The sequence below is a fragment of the Oncorhynchus gorbuscha genome, linkage group LG24, assembly GCF_021184085.1.
Source record: "Oncorhynchus gorbuscha isolate QuinsamMale2020 ecotype Even-year linkage group LG24, OgorEven_v1.0, whole genome shotgun sequence".
Lineage (NCBI taxonomy): Eukaryota > Metazoa > Chordata > Actinopteri > Salmoniformes > Salmonidae > Oncorhynchus > Oncorhynchus gorbuscha.
This window is the reverse complement of record NC_060196.1, coordinates 10,048,391-10,060,935: the sequence shown is the minus strand read 5'-3', so window position 1 is coordinate 10,060,935 and position 12,545 is coordinate 10,048,391. Positions and strand designations below refer to the sequence as shown.

The window sequence follows — 12,545 nt, the reverse complement described above, 5'->3', positions numbered from 1 at the left end:
ATTAACCACACCCTTTGCACTATGACCCCAACCCATAAGAACCTTTCACTTCAGTGTAAACGGAAGTGAACAGTGACCAAGAACATTTTCCACGAAAGCGATTTTGTTATTTACACGTTTATTAACACCATGGACCTTAAAATATGATTAATTTAACTGCACAACATTACATTAGTTACCTCAGGGAGTGTTTAATTCGCGTTGGAGGCAGGAGTTGGTTGATAGCTAGCAAGCGTTACTTACTAAATTGAACAGCTAACAATGGCTAACTGTATGGTTTTTCACACTCAAATAACCTCCATCATGGAGGTGCTAGCGAATGCAGCCGTGGCAGAGATCTGTAAACTCGTAGACGACGACTATGCAGTGTTTCGTTTGGAAATTTCTCAAAGCCAGAAAGAAAACAGGGCATTGCGAAGGAAACTACAGCTACTGGAACTGAAGGTGGCACGAGAGCGCGTCCTCGCCAGTCGTCCCAGTAGTGTCAAGATCCTCGACAGATGCAGAGGAATGGCAAGAGGTACATTTTGCAGGCTGAGCAGTGTTAATGTTAGATTTGGTCTAGTCATTTTGACAAACATAGTTATATTTTACAAGACTAAATTAAGTCACATTTTTGTCGCTTGAATGATTTAGTCTAGTTATTGTCAACTAAATGCCCTTTCATTAGTCACATCACATTTGTATTACCTCATTAACCTATAGTTATAGTTACTATAGTAAACAAATCACTGACTTCCATGTACACATACATAGCCTTGTCCTACCAACATACTTTTCTGCACAACATCCTATTTTCCCAACAGCAGAAATATGACAAACATATACAGTGTACAAAACATTAGGAACACCATCCAAATGTGTGCCCTTAGAACAGCCTCAATTTGTTGGTGCATGGACTCAAGGTGCCAAGCTTTCCACTGGGATGTTGGCCCATGTTGTCTCCAATGCCTCCCACAGTTGCCAAGTTGGCTGGATGTCCTTTGGGTGGTGGGCCATTATTGATACACACAGGAAACTGTTGCTTATTGCCTTGTTTATTTTACAGCATATTGGGTGACAGTCATTCATATTCCTTTCACCCAGCTCAATGTAACTTTGATAGGTTTCGGTTACTACATGATTCTCAAATTTGCCCTAAACCCATCATGAGGTTGCTACAACCTAGCCTAAGGATGAAAGTTTTCAATGTAGGTGCACAGGTCGAGAGAAACATTTGAGTAATTAAGGTGACAGACCGTGACACATTCAATACCGCCTTGTACATTCTTGCCTGCATCTAGCTGATCTAGGGTGTAATCCAACAGTCGCAAACAGGAGTTTCAGAAAAGTTAACCGAATCGGTGGAATGAATACACCCCATATCACACGCAAACACAGTTCACTTTCATAGCAGGCACATATAAACAGCATAATCACTTTGCTCATTAATTTCTTCTCGCATCTACGCTCTTCGGTTGCGGGCTTTATTGCACAACACATCAGCTGTCTGTGACCCAGGCTGTGTGACCAGGCGACAAAACATTTCCAAGCCAAACATTCATATCATAATCGCTACACACAGCCTACATCATTGTCAACTTAGCTACTAGAACTATCACGTTAGTAAACCCACTACAATCATGCAGTACAGTTAGCAAGCAGTTTAGCAGTTACAGGTGGGCCCCGGCGGCATTAAATGAAAACCAAAAGCTTACCTTGACTTGGGAAAGTTAGTGTTGGCTAGCCATAGCCAGCTAGCTAACATGGCATCCCACTCTGTTTGAGATGGGTGTTTTGAGTATGCTAAACTAGCTAGCTGCAGTCGCTAGCTAAGTGAAAGTGAGAAAAAAAAGAAATCTCTTAATTGCTTCCCCATTTTTGAAGAAATGAATTAGTTCAAAACTGTCCAACTATTGTCTTTCTCTCTGAGTCAACTAATTTTATGCTAGCAAGCTGTAGCTTATGCTTTCAGTACTAGATTCATTATCTGATCCTTTGATTGGGTGGACATGTCAGTTAATGCTGCAAGAGCTCTGATAGGTTGGAGGACTGCCTCCAGAAATTGTCATAATTTTTGTGAAAGTCTATGGAAAGGGCTAGAACCAAGAGCTTCCTAGCTTTGTATTGAAGTCAATGAACCAAGAGGAGGACAGAAACTAGCTGTTCTCCGGCTACTTAATGGTGCTACCCTGTAGAGTTCTGTTGAGGCTTACTGTAGACCTTCATTGCAAAAGTGTTTTATAATCAATTATTTGGTAAGATGTGAATATATTTAGAATCGTTTTATCTTAAAAGGATAACTTTTTTTTTCAGGTTTAACAAAACAAATAAAAAATTTAAATGAAATTCACTGAGGAGGAAGGTCCTCCCCTTCCTTATGATGAGCCTCCACCGATCAGATGAAAATATGACTGGTTGATTTTATACCACAATAAAATGTAATACATTTTAAAATTTAAATAGCAAATCTTTACAACTAGGTCCAGAGATCCTGTTGAATTAATAGGGATTCTATATTTAATTCTATGATTAAGCTCGTCCATAGTGGGAATAAATTAAATCTACTTTCACCCCTGATTGTGTAAGAATTATCTGGCCATGTAAATTCCTAATTCAGGCTATGTAGATAATACACATTACATACAAAACAAAAAGACACACAAGTGCAGCGCGAGAGAGAGTAGTGTTTCGCCCAGTGATGTAGTAGAGTCACTAAACCTTGAGTCCCCTGTGCTTAAGTCATGTGTCCAAATGGCTGAAGTTGGAACAGGACTTGGGCACTGGCACTTTAAGTGCTCAAGTCTGAGTCACTGGGTCCACATTAACTCAAAAGTTATTTACCCAGTCAGATATAGCATAGTGGCAAGAGAAATTTAGCAACTAGTCTCTTGTAATCAGCCAACCGCACCCCATTCCAGCCATCACTTACCTACTTCTCTCCGTCCGCTCTTCATGCTCATCTATTCCTCCATCATTTAAAAAAAAGTATAATTTAGCTGTGATGCCGAGCAGGGATGCAGTCCCTGATCAGTTATCTGTTGTTACATTTGTACATTTGATACATTGGAGCAGCTCGTAGAGTGAGCAAAGTTGATACAATGTATATCATTTCATCCTTGGTATAACCAGTGCATTCTGGGTAGGCTTTGCAAGTTCGTTGTCACGCAGCAGTGCCAGAGCAGAAAAACAGCTTTGCAACAGGCATGTGTGCAGATTTACAGCAAATAAAACTGCTCCTCTCTAAGCTCAAATGGTTACAAAAATAAAAATATGACCCGCTATTTCGTTCACATTTTATGTAATGTCACAAACCATGTCGTGTGTTAAACTAATCCTGGGCCGATAATTACTCGTTTGATAACAATTACTGGTTTGTTCAGTCATGTTAACTAGCTAGCTAACAACCTGGTAACTTGACAGCAGGTCTAGGCAAATTTGATTGGCACTGGAAGAAAGGGAAAGGGTCTGCTACTCATGAGATCTGCTTCAAAGGTAGGATTCATATGGGCCTAATGCAAGCCTAAAATATATATTTTTAAATTGATTATCTTTCTGGTGCTCGATACGTTGTTTTGTTCCTAACGTTTTTAAAGTTGGGAGCAGTATGTGTTTGTGGGAGAGAGACAGAGTGTGAGTGTGTTACAACTGAAGAGTAAAGGTTTTATGCAGTGTTTTCCCCTTACAGCCACAATGACATGCAGATAATTATGCATGTGTATTCCTGAAGTGTTAATATCAGTGCCAGGTTTTTTGTGTAGCACGTGCATAGCAGCGTTTAGAAAAACGGGAACACTAGTTGGAGGGGACGGAGCGAACTGGACGCTAGGCCACTGAATTTTTCTGCCGTAGTATTGCGATACTTGGCCTGGTATCGTTTGTAAAATGTTTGGTATCGCGACAACACTACAGCTTATAGGGATGAGGTCAGTGACCTGGAAATCTCTCCCTCAACAGGAAATCGAGGCCCAGAATGCCCCCGTCCTTATTGACGGGGCTGTAGTTGGAGTATCAAGTAACTCTGTCCACATCACTAAGGAATTATCATGGTCCACAAACACCAACCCAGTTGTGAAGAAGGTACGAAAACGCCTCTTCTCCCTCAGGAGACTGAAAAGATTCGACATGGGCCCTCAGATCGTACAGCGGCACAATTGAGAGCATCTTGACTGGCTGCATCACGGTTTGATATGGCAACTGCTTGGCATCAGACCCAGATAGGAAGAAGCCCAACTCGGAGGAACATCTGTCTACCTCCAGCAGGTGGCGTTTGATCATTTTCGCCCACCTAGCAATGAGTTTTGGTAGGGAGGTCAATGATAGTGTTGAATTTTGTGTTAAGGCTTATTTGTGTTATGGCTTAAATGTTATGGCTTATTTGCTACGTGAGCATTATTTGATCGAATAAGAGCATAGTAATGCTTAAGTTGTTACGAGTGTAAGTACGACATGACATACCGGCAACTTTGAGAAAAAAACATTTTACATCGGAATTGTCTCGAGTTGGCTATTATTGTCATGATGCTAGTAGATTAGCTTTTTTGTAGTTTTTATTAACAACAAATCAATACATAAAGCACATGAGGGAACACAAACATACATAGATTATAAACAATGGACAATCGAGCTAGGGGGTACAATATCACATTACAATTACACAAGGACCTTAAGGGACATATACTTACAATTCTAACCGCTTTTTTGTTAGTAGAGCATTTAATAGTCTTAAAATAAAGTTCAATTTCTTTTTGTAGGGTAAGAAAATGTGGCTTTCTGTTTGTAAATGTACACTTGTGTATATGAAATTTGGCCAAAAGAAGAATTAAATTAATTACATGATGTTTCAGCTAATTTCTATTGTATGTTAAGTATCTTAACAGTACATCGATCCACAATAGTGTAAAATCTTCATAAATGTGTTAAATTATAAACCTACTGATGTCTTGCCACAGTGTTTTTACATATGCATACAATGCCAAAAAAAGATGCAACACTGTTTCTGGGTGTTCATTACAAAAGGAGCAATTTGAGTTAACGTTTTCCTTAAATTTCTTCATGTAGTGGTTGGCAGGATAATATTTGTGAATAATTTTAAAGGCAACTTCCTTAATTTTGTTAACAAGTAGGTATGTGTGTGGCAACAAACTTTTTCACAACAGATATTATCAATAAATCCATTCCAATAAGGCATGACATAAGGTATAGATACAACATCCTGCTGAAACAAGGTTCGTATCGCTATGTTGTTGAATGGACCAAAAGAGAAACAAATCTTTCCTACTGATGAGTCAACAGGGTCAATAGAAGGTAGGCTCTGAGGGTCAGGTCTTTCCTACTGATGAGTCAACAGGGTCAATAGAAGGTAGGCTCTTAGGGTCAGGTCTTGACACGTTCCTGAATAACAGAGCCACACTTGAGGTAATGGCATCTAAAACAATTGCAAAATCTTTAGGTGTTACAGGGACCTTGTAAAGTGATAAGAATTCCTTATAACTGAGTAAAAGACCCTCTGCATTTACCAGTTAGCTCACCAATAGGATATTATTTCAGAACCAATATTCTAAAAACAAAGAAGTATTTTTATACAATATATCCCGATTATTCCTTATATAATATCTGTGTGGAGAAAAATTGTGCTTATAAATTAAGGACCATGATAAGAGAACCTGCCTATGAAAAGCAGAAAGTTTCACTGGAACTTTGTCAATATTATAATTGCAAAACAACAAAGTTAAGGCCACCAAAAGTAGAGAAGACATGATGAGGAATAAAATTCCAGATAAAGTGGATCTTCTTAGGAATTGTTTTATCCAATTGATCTTAAAAGTAGTAAAGTCCAGAAATTCAGTCCACCATTCTCAGAAGTGTTCATTACAACAGTTTTCCTAATATAATGGGTACGGTTTCTCCAAAGAAAGTTGAAAAGCATCTGGTCTATATACTTGCTTATTTTACTGGCAAGATATACAGACAGAGCGCCATATGTTAGTTAGTCTTGTTAGCTTCTCCCTCCATTGAATACTGGCGGTTGACGACCACAACCCTCATCGAATATTCAAAAAAGGATTACAATAATGAGACGTATCCACCAATCCAAAGAAAGGGTAGTCGGGAACTAGACAGCCCTCCGTGCCGCTTTGTGGACAACAACTCCCATTGTTCGGGCGGAGAGACGTGTATCTTGTCAGTATATCCATAATCTTTGTCTTTCTTCCGTGATCCGGAAACCGATAAGTGGTCGAGGAGCGTGTCAATCACTGACGTATAATAAGAACTGGAGACTGCATTTAAAATGTCTGACCGTAGTTTAAGGTAATCAAATCATGTTCGCATATGCCGATTCATGGACCGTCTATATCCGGGTTGCATCCGGTTTATGCAGACTAACTTCAGATGCGCCCAAGAACTCAGTGGATGTTTTGTGCTCAAAGGTGAGGACTAAAGTGTCATAGAGAAGTGCAATTAGACAATTCCTATGTGGCTGCCTATGGAAATTGCCTTAATTTGCCACACCCCCTTTGAATGAGCTGTTGTACTTTCAGAGGAGAAAAGCATGCACACATTAAGATTGATATGCTACTTATCCTTTTATCTATTAAATGTTTTGCGCCGCTAATATAATTTGTTTTTATCACATTACACATTTACTTTGGGATTTGCCTGATGGAAATTGTGGAGAAGCAGCTTCTCATTTCATACAAGCACACTTTCGTCCACGTTCAATCTCTTCGTCGGCTCCTCATTTACCTTGGACCGATTTCAAAAGGAGGCGAGAGGACTCGGGAACAAATCGAATTTAGAAAGGCAGTTGTCTCTGTCCAGTAGCCAAACGAGATTGTGTGAAGATGACGTACGGTGTAATAAAATACGTCGCGAGGACATTTCATCCCCTCTGCACGTGTTCAAATGTGTTAACCAGAATTGGGTCTTGGTCAGTTTTTGGATAGTAAGAAATAATTCCCCTGATTACTTATCTTGTGCAAAGACCGTATCATATTCTAACCAGATTCTTGATTTACTGCATTTCCTATTATTTACTCAATTAAAACAGTGTGACACATGGAACATAATACATTGATCAATAAATAGTATACCAGGAAGTTATGAGAAGTGTTACCTTACATCCTTGCCAATTCTAGACAGTGTCAATAAATATATTGTTGAGCATTGACAGTAGCTAATCCTCACCACCTGTTTTTCCCCAATCACTCTCTCAGGTGAAGGACATCTCACTGGAGGCCACAGGAGCCTTGTGAAGCAAGCGGGACACAATACATGGAGAGATGACCAACCAATCACTGTTGATGAGGGGAGTGAAACCTTAACCCAGCACGTAATTGTGATAGAGGTTAGAGCGCATTCCCTTTGACATTGTTATCCAATTCAACTCATGTACCGGTAATAAACTCCTCTCTTCATGTGTCAGTCTGAAGATGCAGAGGCTGCAGGTCCTAGAGAATCGTCTCTGGTCAAGCAGGAGGGGTCTGAAGGAGAAGAGGACCCATGTCACAGCAGAGACATCCAGACTGGAGCAGCATCTGGAGTGCCCCCTGTAGCCACGGAGGACCCCACATCCCCTACCCAGTCCAGGATCCGACACAGCATCACGGAGGTCAGTGGAAAGCCGAACTCCGCCCTCAAGTCAGAGACTGACACCAAGACATTAACTGAATCACACAGGCTACTACACACAGGAACTGACCACAGATCAGACCCAGAGAGACTGGGGCTGGGGCCACTTGGTTGTCCTCCTGCTCCCGGTTCTGAAAACTTACCGGTATTTCACCAGAGCCAGAAGACGGTTCATTCCAGTGAAGATGGTGATGCGTTAGCCACTGGCGGTGATGATCCGTCTTGTTCTTACTCTACAGAGATGGACCCTGGCAACATATCCTTGGGATTAGAGACACAGACTCATCTATCTAGAGGGGACTGGAACCGGTACAGTAGTAGTGTGTACTCTGAAGGGTGCCTAGATAAGAAAGGGGAGGTTATAGTCATTGATGAAGTGACTGTGAAAATGGAGGGTGACATTCCTCTCACATGGAATGCAGATATTCACCTAGTTGACAGACACTCACAAGGCAGAGACTTCTTAGATTACAGGGAAAGCTTAGAGACAATTCCAAATAAAGTGACCCACTCCCCTTTACACACGCTCAGGGATCGGGACCCAGTGTCCACATCGATGGGGCCCTCCGATTCACACTGTCTTTTCGATCAGGTATTGAACTCAAACGACAGTGCTAGAGCCCAGGCTCAGGGAGGGGGAGCAACATTAGACAGTAGTAAAGAGAAACGGTTCCTCTGCATGTTCTGTAACAAAGGCTTCAGCTGTCCTCAAAAGGTAGAGATTCACCAGAGATTCCACACAGGGGTGAAACCCTTCAGCTGTAACCAGTGTCACATGTGCTTTGCCCAGGCTGGTGACCTGAAGAGGCACCAGAGGGTCCACACAGGGGAGAAACCCTACAGCTGCCCCCATTGTGAGAAGAGGTTCTCCCGCCTGGACAAGCTGAAGATGCACCTGAAAGTCCACACAGGAGAGAAGCCGTTTGCCTGTACGCACTGCAGGAAGAGGTTCTCAGAGATGAGCTACCTCCGGATACACCAGCAGAAAAACCATTCCACTCTATAGCTTCTGAGGTTTAGATCAAACCCTGCATTAAAGATAAATAATAATTTGTATTGTCAGCCGAAAAGATCCACAGATGAATTTGGAATAATGAGAGTAACAGGTTTCGGTGTTGAATATTCCTGGGTAGAATATTACATCCAGACATTTTGTGATATATAAGTGATATATGTGTAGGCTATATGATGTTCACAAATGCCTACTTCATTACTTCCATTAAACTACTTAATTTTTTTCCCCAAGACACTTTTAATGAGAAAATGAATTACGTTTTTCAAGTCTATGCAAATTTTTAGTTGAGGCGTGTTTGTGTGGTTTTCATATGGTATATTTAACACTTGTTTATGTTTAATAAACAAAATGGGACTTTTCATTCTAAGACTTTCATTGAAACTCTCTAGTATAGATCACTTCTGATCTCACCCTATTCTGCATACACCCAACAGCACTTTATAACCAATATACACTTACTAAATATACCTACACATACCCACAAACACCTACTGTACATGTCAAAATAGTTTAGTCAGGTGTGTCTGACTTTTGACCATTTTTACCCACATATTTATCTCCTTTCAGTAGGAGCGAGAGGACAAATGACTACCTCTGTCTTTTACACAAGAATCACTCTGAGCCCTCAGCTGGCCACTTACGCAATGTAGTCGTTTACGCTCATTCTCCAACATAAAGGTGTGAAACTACGTCACAATGCTGTAGACACCTTAGGGAATACGTAGAAAAGGGAATCTGGTTGATATCCCTTTCAGTGGCTAATAGGGCTGCATAGGAACACAACGGTTTCAAAACATGAGTCACTTCCTTATAGGATTTTTCTTAGGCTTTCGCCTGCAATATCAGTTCTGTTATACTCAGACAATATTTTGACAGTCTTGGAAATGTGTTTTCTATCCCAAGCTGTCAATTATATGCATATTCTAGCATCTGGTCCTGAGAAATAGGCGGTTTACTTTGGGAATGTTATTTTTCCAAAAATAAAAATAGTGCCCCCTAGTTTCAAGAGGTTAACAACAATGAAGTCCTTCTATATCTACAGTATAGGACTTAAATGTATTGTGGATGGGTAAAAACTACGTTTAAAGTGTGTTTATCGGTGTACATACCTGAGGGAGTGTATATCTGTGTAATTTGTACCACCTCTCTCTTCCAGTCAGGAGGGTCCAGAGGTGCTGCTGGTGAAGGAGGAGGGGTGTAAGGAGGGTCTGGGGAACCCTGAGGAGACCATGGTCATGTAGGACAACCAGACTACATCTCCTGAACCCAAAGAGGAACCAGCTGAGCAGCACAGGACCACACACAGGTTCACTGAGGATTTTCCATTTCAAACCCAAATATGTCATACTTTGACAAAAATGAGGACCTATTGACGAAAATCGTTGTACAACATCATGGTAAGCTCTGGCCGTCGTATTTCAGCGAAAATAATGTGCATTTCTGCTTTTGTGGATCTGTAAGTGTGGGACCATGTCTTTGAATTATCAAAGCATTTAAGAATTTCAAATAATTAAATCAATGTACACGTTGCATAGTGTGAAATCAACTAACATGTAACATCCCTATATCAGATTTCTTGATCCAACATCCTCTCACTCTGTGTCTCTTACAGTGGAAGATGGGAAGCCTGATCTGCTGTTAGTCAAAAAATACATTATCTAAGATTGATATTTGGTATTCATCAGTCATAAAAGTGTAAGTAATCGCTCAGCACTACCCACCAGCACCACCTGAAGGGGCACTAGAGAGTCCACTCATGGGAAGAACCCTACAGCTGCCCCCAGGACCAACTGAAGATGCACCTGAATTTACACATGGGTGAGAGGAGCTACCTCAGGATACACCAGCAGAAAATGCATCCATGTATAGAGAGTCGTTTGACATGTAATGTAGTACTAATTAGTTCTGTTGGTTTTGGATGTAGTGGGGAACTGGATGAGGTGAACTGAGGAAAGAATGAGTATGATAAGGCAGAGTAGATGATATGGTGATAGTTGGTGTGATGGTGTCTGTAAAAATGCTTCCCTGATGAAGTGGCATCTTTGTCCTGTTTGATGCTGGTGATTTATAATGAGGAAATGATAGTGCCTTAATTCATGTTTATTTGACAGGAAGTTAAGATAAAGAACATAAAGATGTGTGTGATGTTGTATTTTTTTCCGATAAAATCCAATGGCTGCATATTGTTAGGTACTTGAATCACAGTCATGGCCTTGACTGTGGTTAACATTTTACCAGGTAAGTTGACTGAGAACACATTCACATTTACAGCAATGACCTGGGGGGATGAATGAGCCAATTGTAAGCTGGGTATGATTGGTGACAATGATGGTATGAGGGACAGCTTGGGAATTTACCCAGGACACCAGGGTTAACACCCCTACTCTTACAATAAGTGCCATGGGATCTTTAATGACAGAGAGTCAGGACATCTGTTTATCATCCCATCTGAAAGACAACACCCTACACAGAGCAGTGTCCCCAATCACTGCCCTGGGGAATTGCAATATATTTTTTTTTAGATCAGAGGAAAGCGTGCCTCTTACTGGCCCTCCAACACCACTTGTAGCAGCATCTGGTCTCCCATCCAGGGACCAACCCTGCTTAGCTTCAGAAGAAGGCTAGCAGTGGGATGCAGGGTGGTATGCTGCTGGTCATGTTTCTGTGTACAACAAAGAGTTTCTTATATAAACCTTTATGCTTTTCTGAAATTGGCTGGTCACAAACTCTGGCCTCGGATCAGCACCCTGTATCAGGAGCAATCACTCTTCCTTCCCGAGTCAGGACCAGGACCGAACCACAAGGGACAGAGACTCCACCACCACACAGAACACAACCGGTGGACTGAACAATCTCAGTCCTGGTGGTCATCAGAGAGACAGGCTCCAGTCTGCAGCCCAGACCCTTATCTTCACAGTCTCAGTGCAGGGATGAAGCAGGGCCTGGGGCTGATAGAGATCTACCGTCCTGTTCCTATGATACAAACACCACAGTATCCATGCTGAACAGAGCAGGTCACACTGGGCTTCAGCCTTCAAATAGAGTGGTGGGAGACCCCCCTGGTGATAGTCTAACAGAAGTCTCTCTTCTCCTTCAAGGTCTTGTCTAATGCCTGGTGAATGGGTTCATAGAAGGCTTGATCCTGGATCTAGCCTTCCTCAGTGCAAACTATGTTACTATGCTTCTCCTTCTAGAATAACCTTATCAGACATAGGAGTGTCCACAAAGGGGAGAAATCGTAGCAGTGTGGCTTGAGATGTACGCAGGGGATGTCTGAACTATTCTTTAGCTGACATATTATAGTTACCGTGTGAAGTGTCTTGGGGTAAGAGTTTTTTCACATTCTCAGATGATACAGACTTGTTGTTTGGTGTGCTGGCATAACCGAAACACTGTCATTGAAGTATAACACTATATTTTCCCTCAATTTGGTTTTGCAGATGTTCATAACAAAAATACCCCAACATTATGTGGTACCTGTTTCTTTATGTACCAAAAAATGACTCAGCTTGTTTATCATTTAGAATTGAAATTGGCCTTGGTTTCAATGCCTACCTCAAACATAAAGGTTTCTGTCCTTGCTACTGATGGGATCTAGCCAGCCATTCTTTTCAGGTAATTTACGGTAATGTATCCACCACACTTGTAGTGAAAGAACGTGGGGTGGCAATCGGCAGACGAATCACAGAGACCAGCTGGCTGTATACACGGGAGAGCTGATGGCAGTACTGTTGGCCTTGCAGTGGGTGGAGGACATGAAGCCGGACAGGGTTGTTGTGTGTTCTGACTCGTGTGCAGTATTGGTGATTGAAGTCCTTCAGATCACGGAGGAGACATGACATGCTACATGATGTACTCAAATTCATTCCCGGTGAGGCAGATGGGTGTACAGATTTGTTTAGCTTGTGTCCCCGTGTGG

The 12,545-nt window shown here is 41.5% G+C and overlaps 2 protein-coding genes across 3 annotated transcripts in view; both read left to right on the top strand.

The window, feature by feature from the left end:
- The window catches only part of LOC124012386 (zinc finger protein 205-like), a 303,385-nt gene that overhangs the window by 253,886 nt on the left and 36,954 nt on the right, over positions 1-12,545 (top strand). The gene's annotated exons all lie outside the window — the stretch shown is intronic.
- Positions 55-8,987, top strand: LOC124012402 (zinc finger protein 768-like). 2 transcript variants are annotated; one of them, XM_046325980.1, is made up of 3 exons: positions 55-520; positions 7,197-7,327; positions 7,406-8,987. In XM_046325980.1, exons 1-3 carry the CDS (start codon positions 262-264, stop codon positions 8,615-8,617), a joined length of 1,602 nt encoding a protein of 533 aa, XP_046181936.1. In that variant the 5' UTR covers positions 55-261; the 3' UTR covers positions 8,618-8,987. The 2 variants fall into 2 exon arrangements, with proteins under 2 accessions (XP_046181936.1, XP_046181937.1); XM_046325981.1 differs by lacking the exon at positions 55-520 and adding an exon at positions 6,120-6,410.

What these genes read in the sequence shown, in the direction of transcription:
- LOC124012402 (XM_046325980.1), top strand. Translation starts at nt 262, where the DNA reads ATGGCTAACTGTATGGTTTTTCACACTCAAATAACCTCCATCATGGAG. An exon ending in ATGCAGAGGAATGGCAAGAG is followed by an intron (nt 521 to 7,196) that starts GTACATTTTGCA and finishes TCACTCTCTCAG; the next exon opens with GTGAAGGACATCTCACTGGA. An exon ending in AGCACGTAATTGTGATAGAG is followed by an intron (nt 7,328 to 7,405) that starts GTTAGAGCGCAT and finishes TTCATGTGTCAG; the next exon opens with TCTGAAGATGCAGAGGCTGC.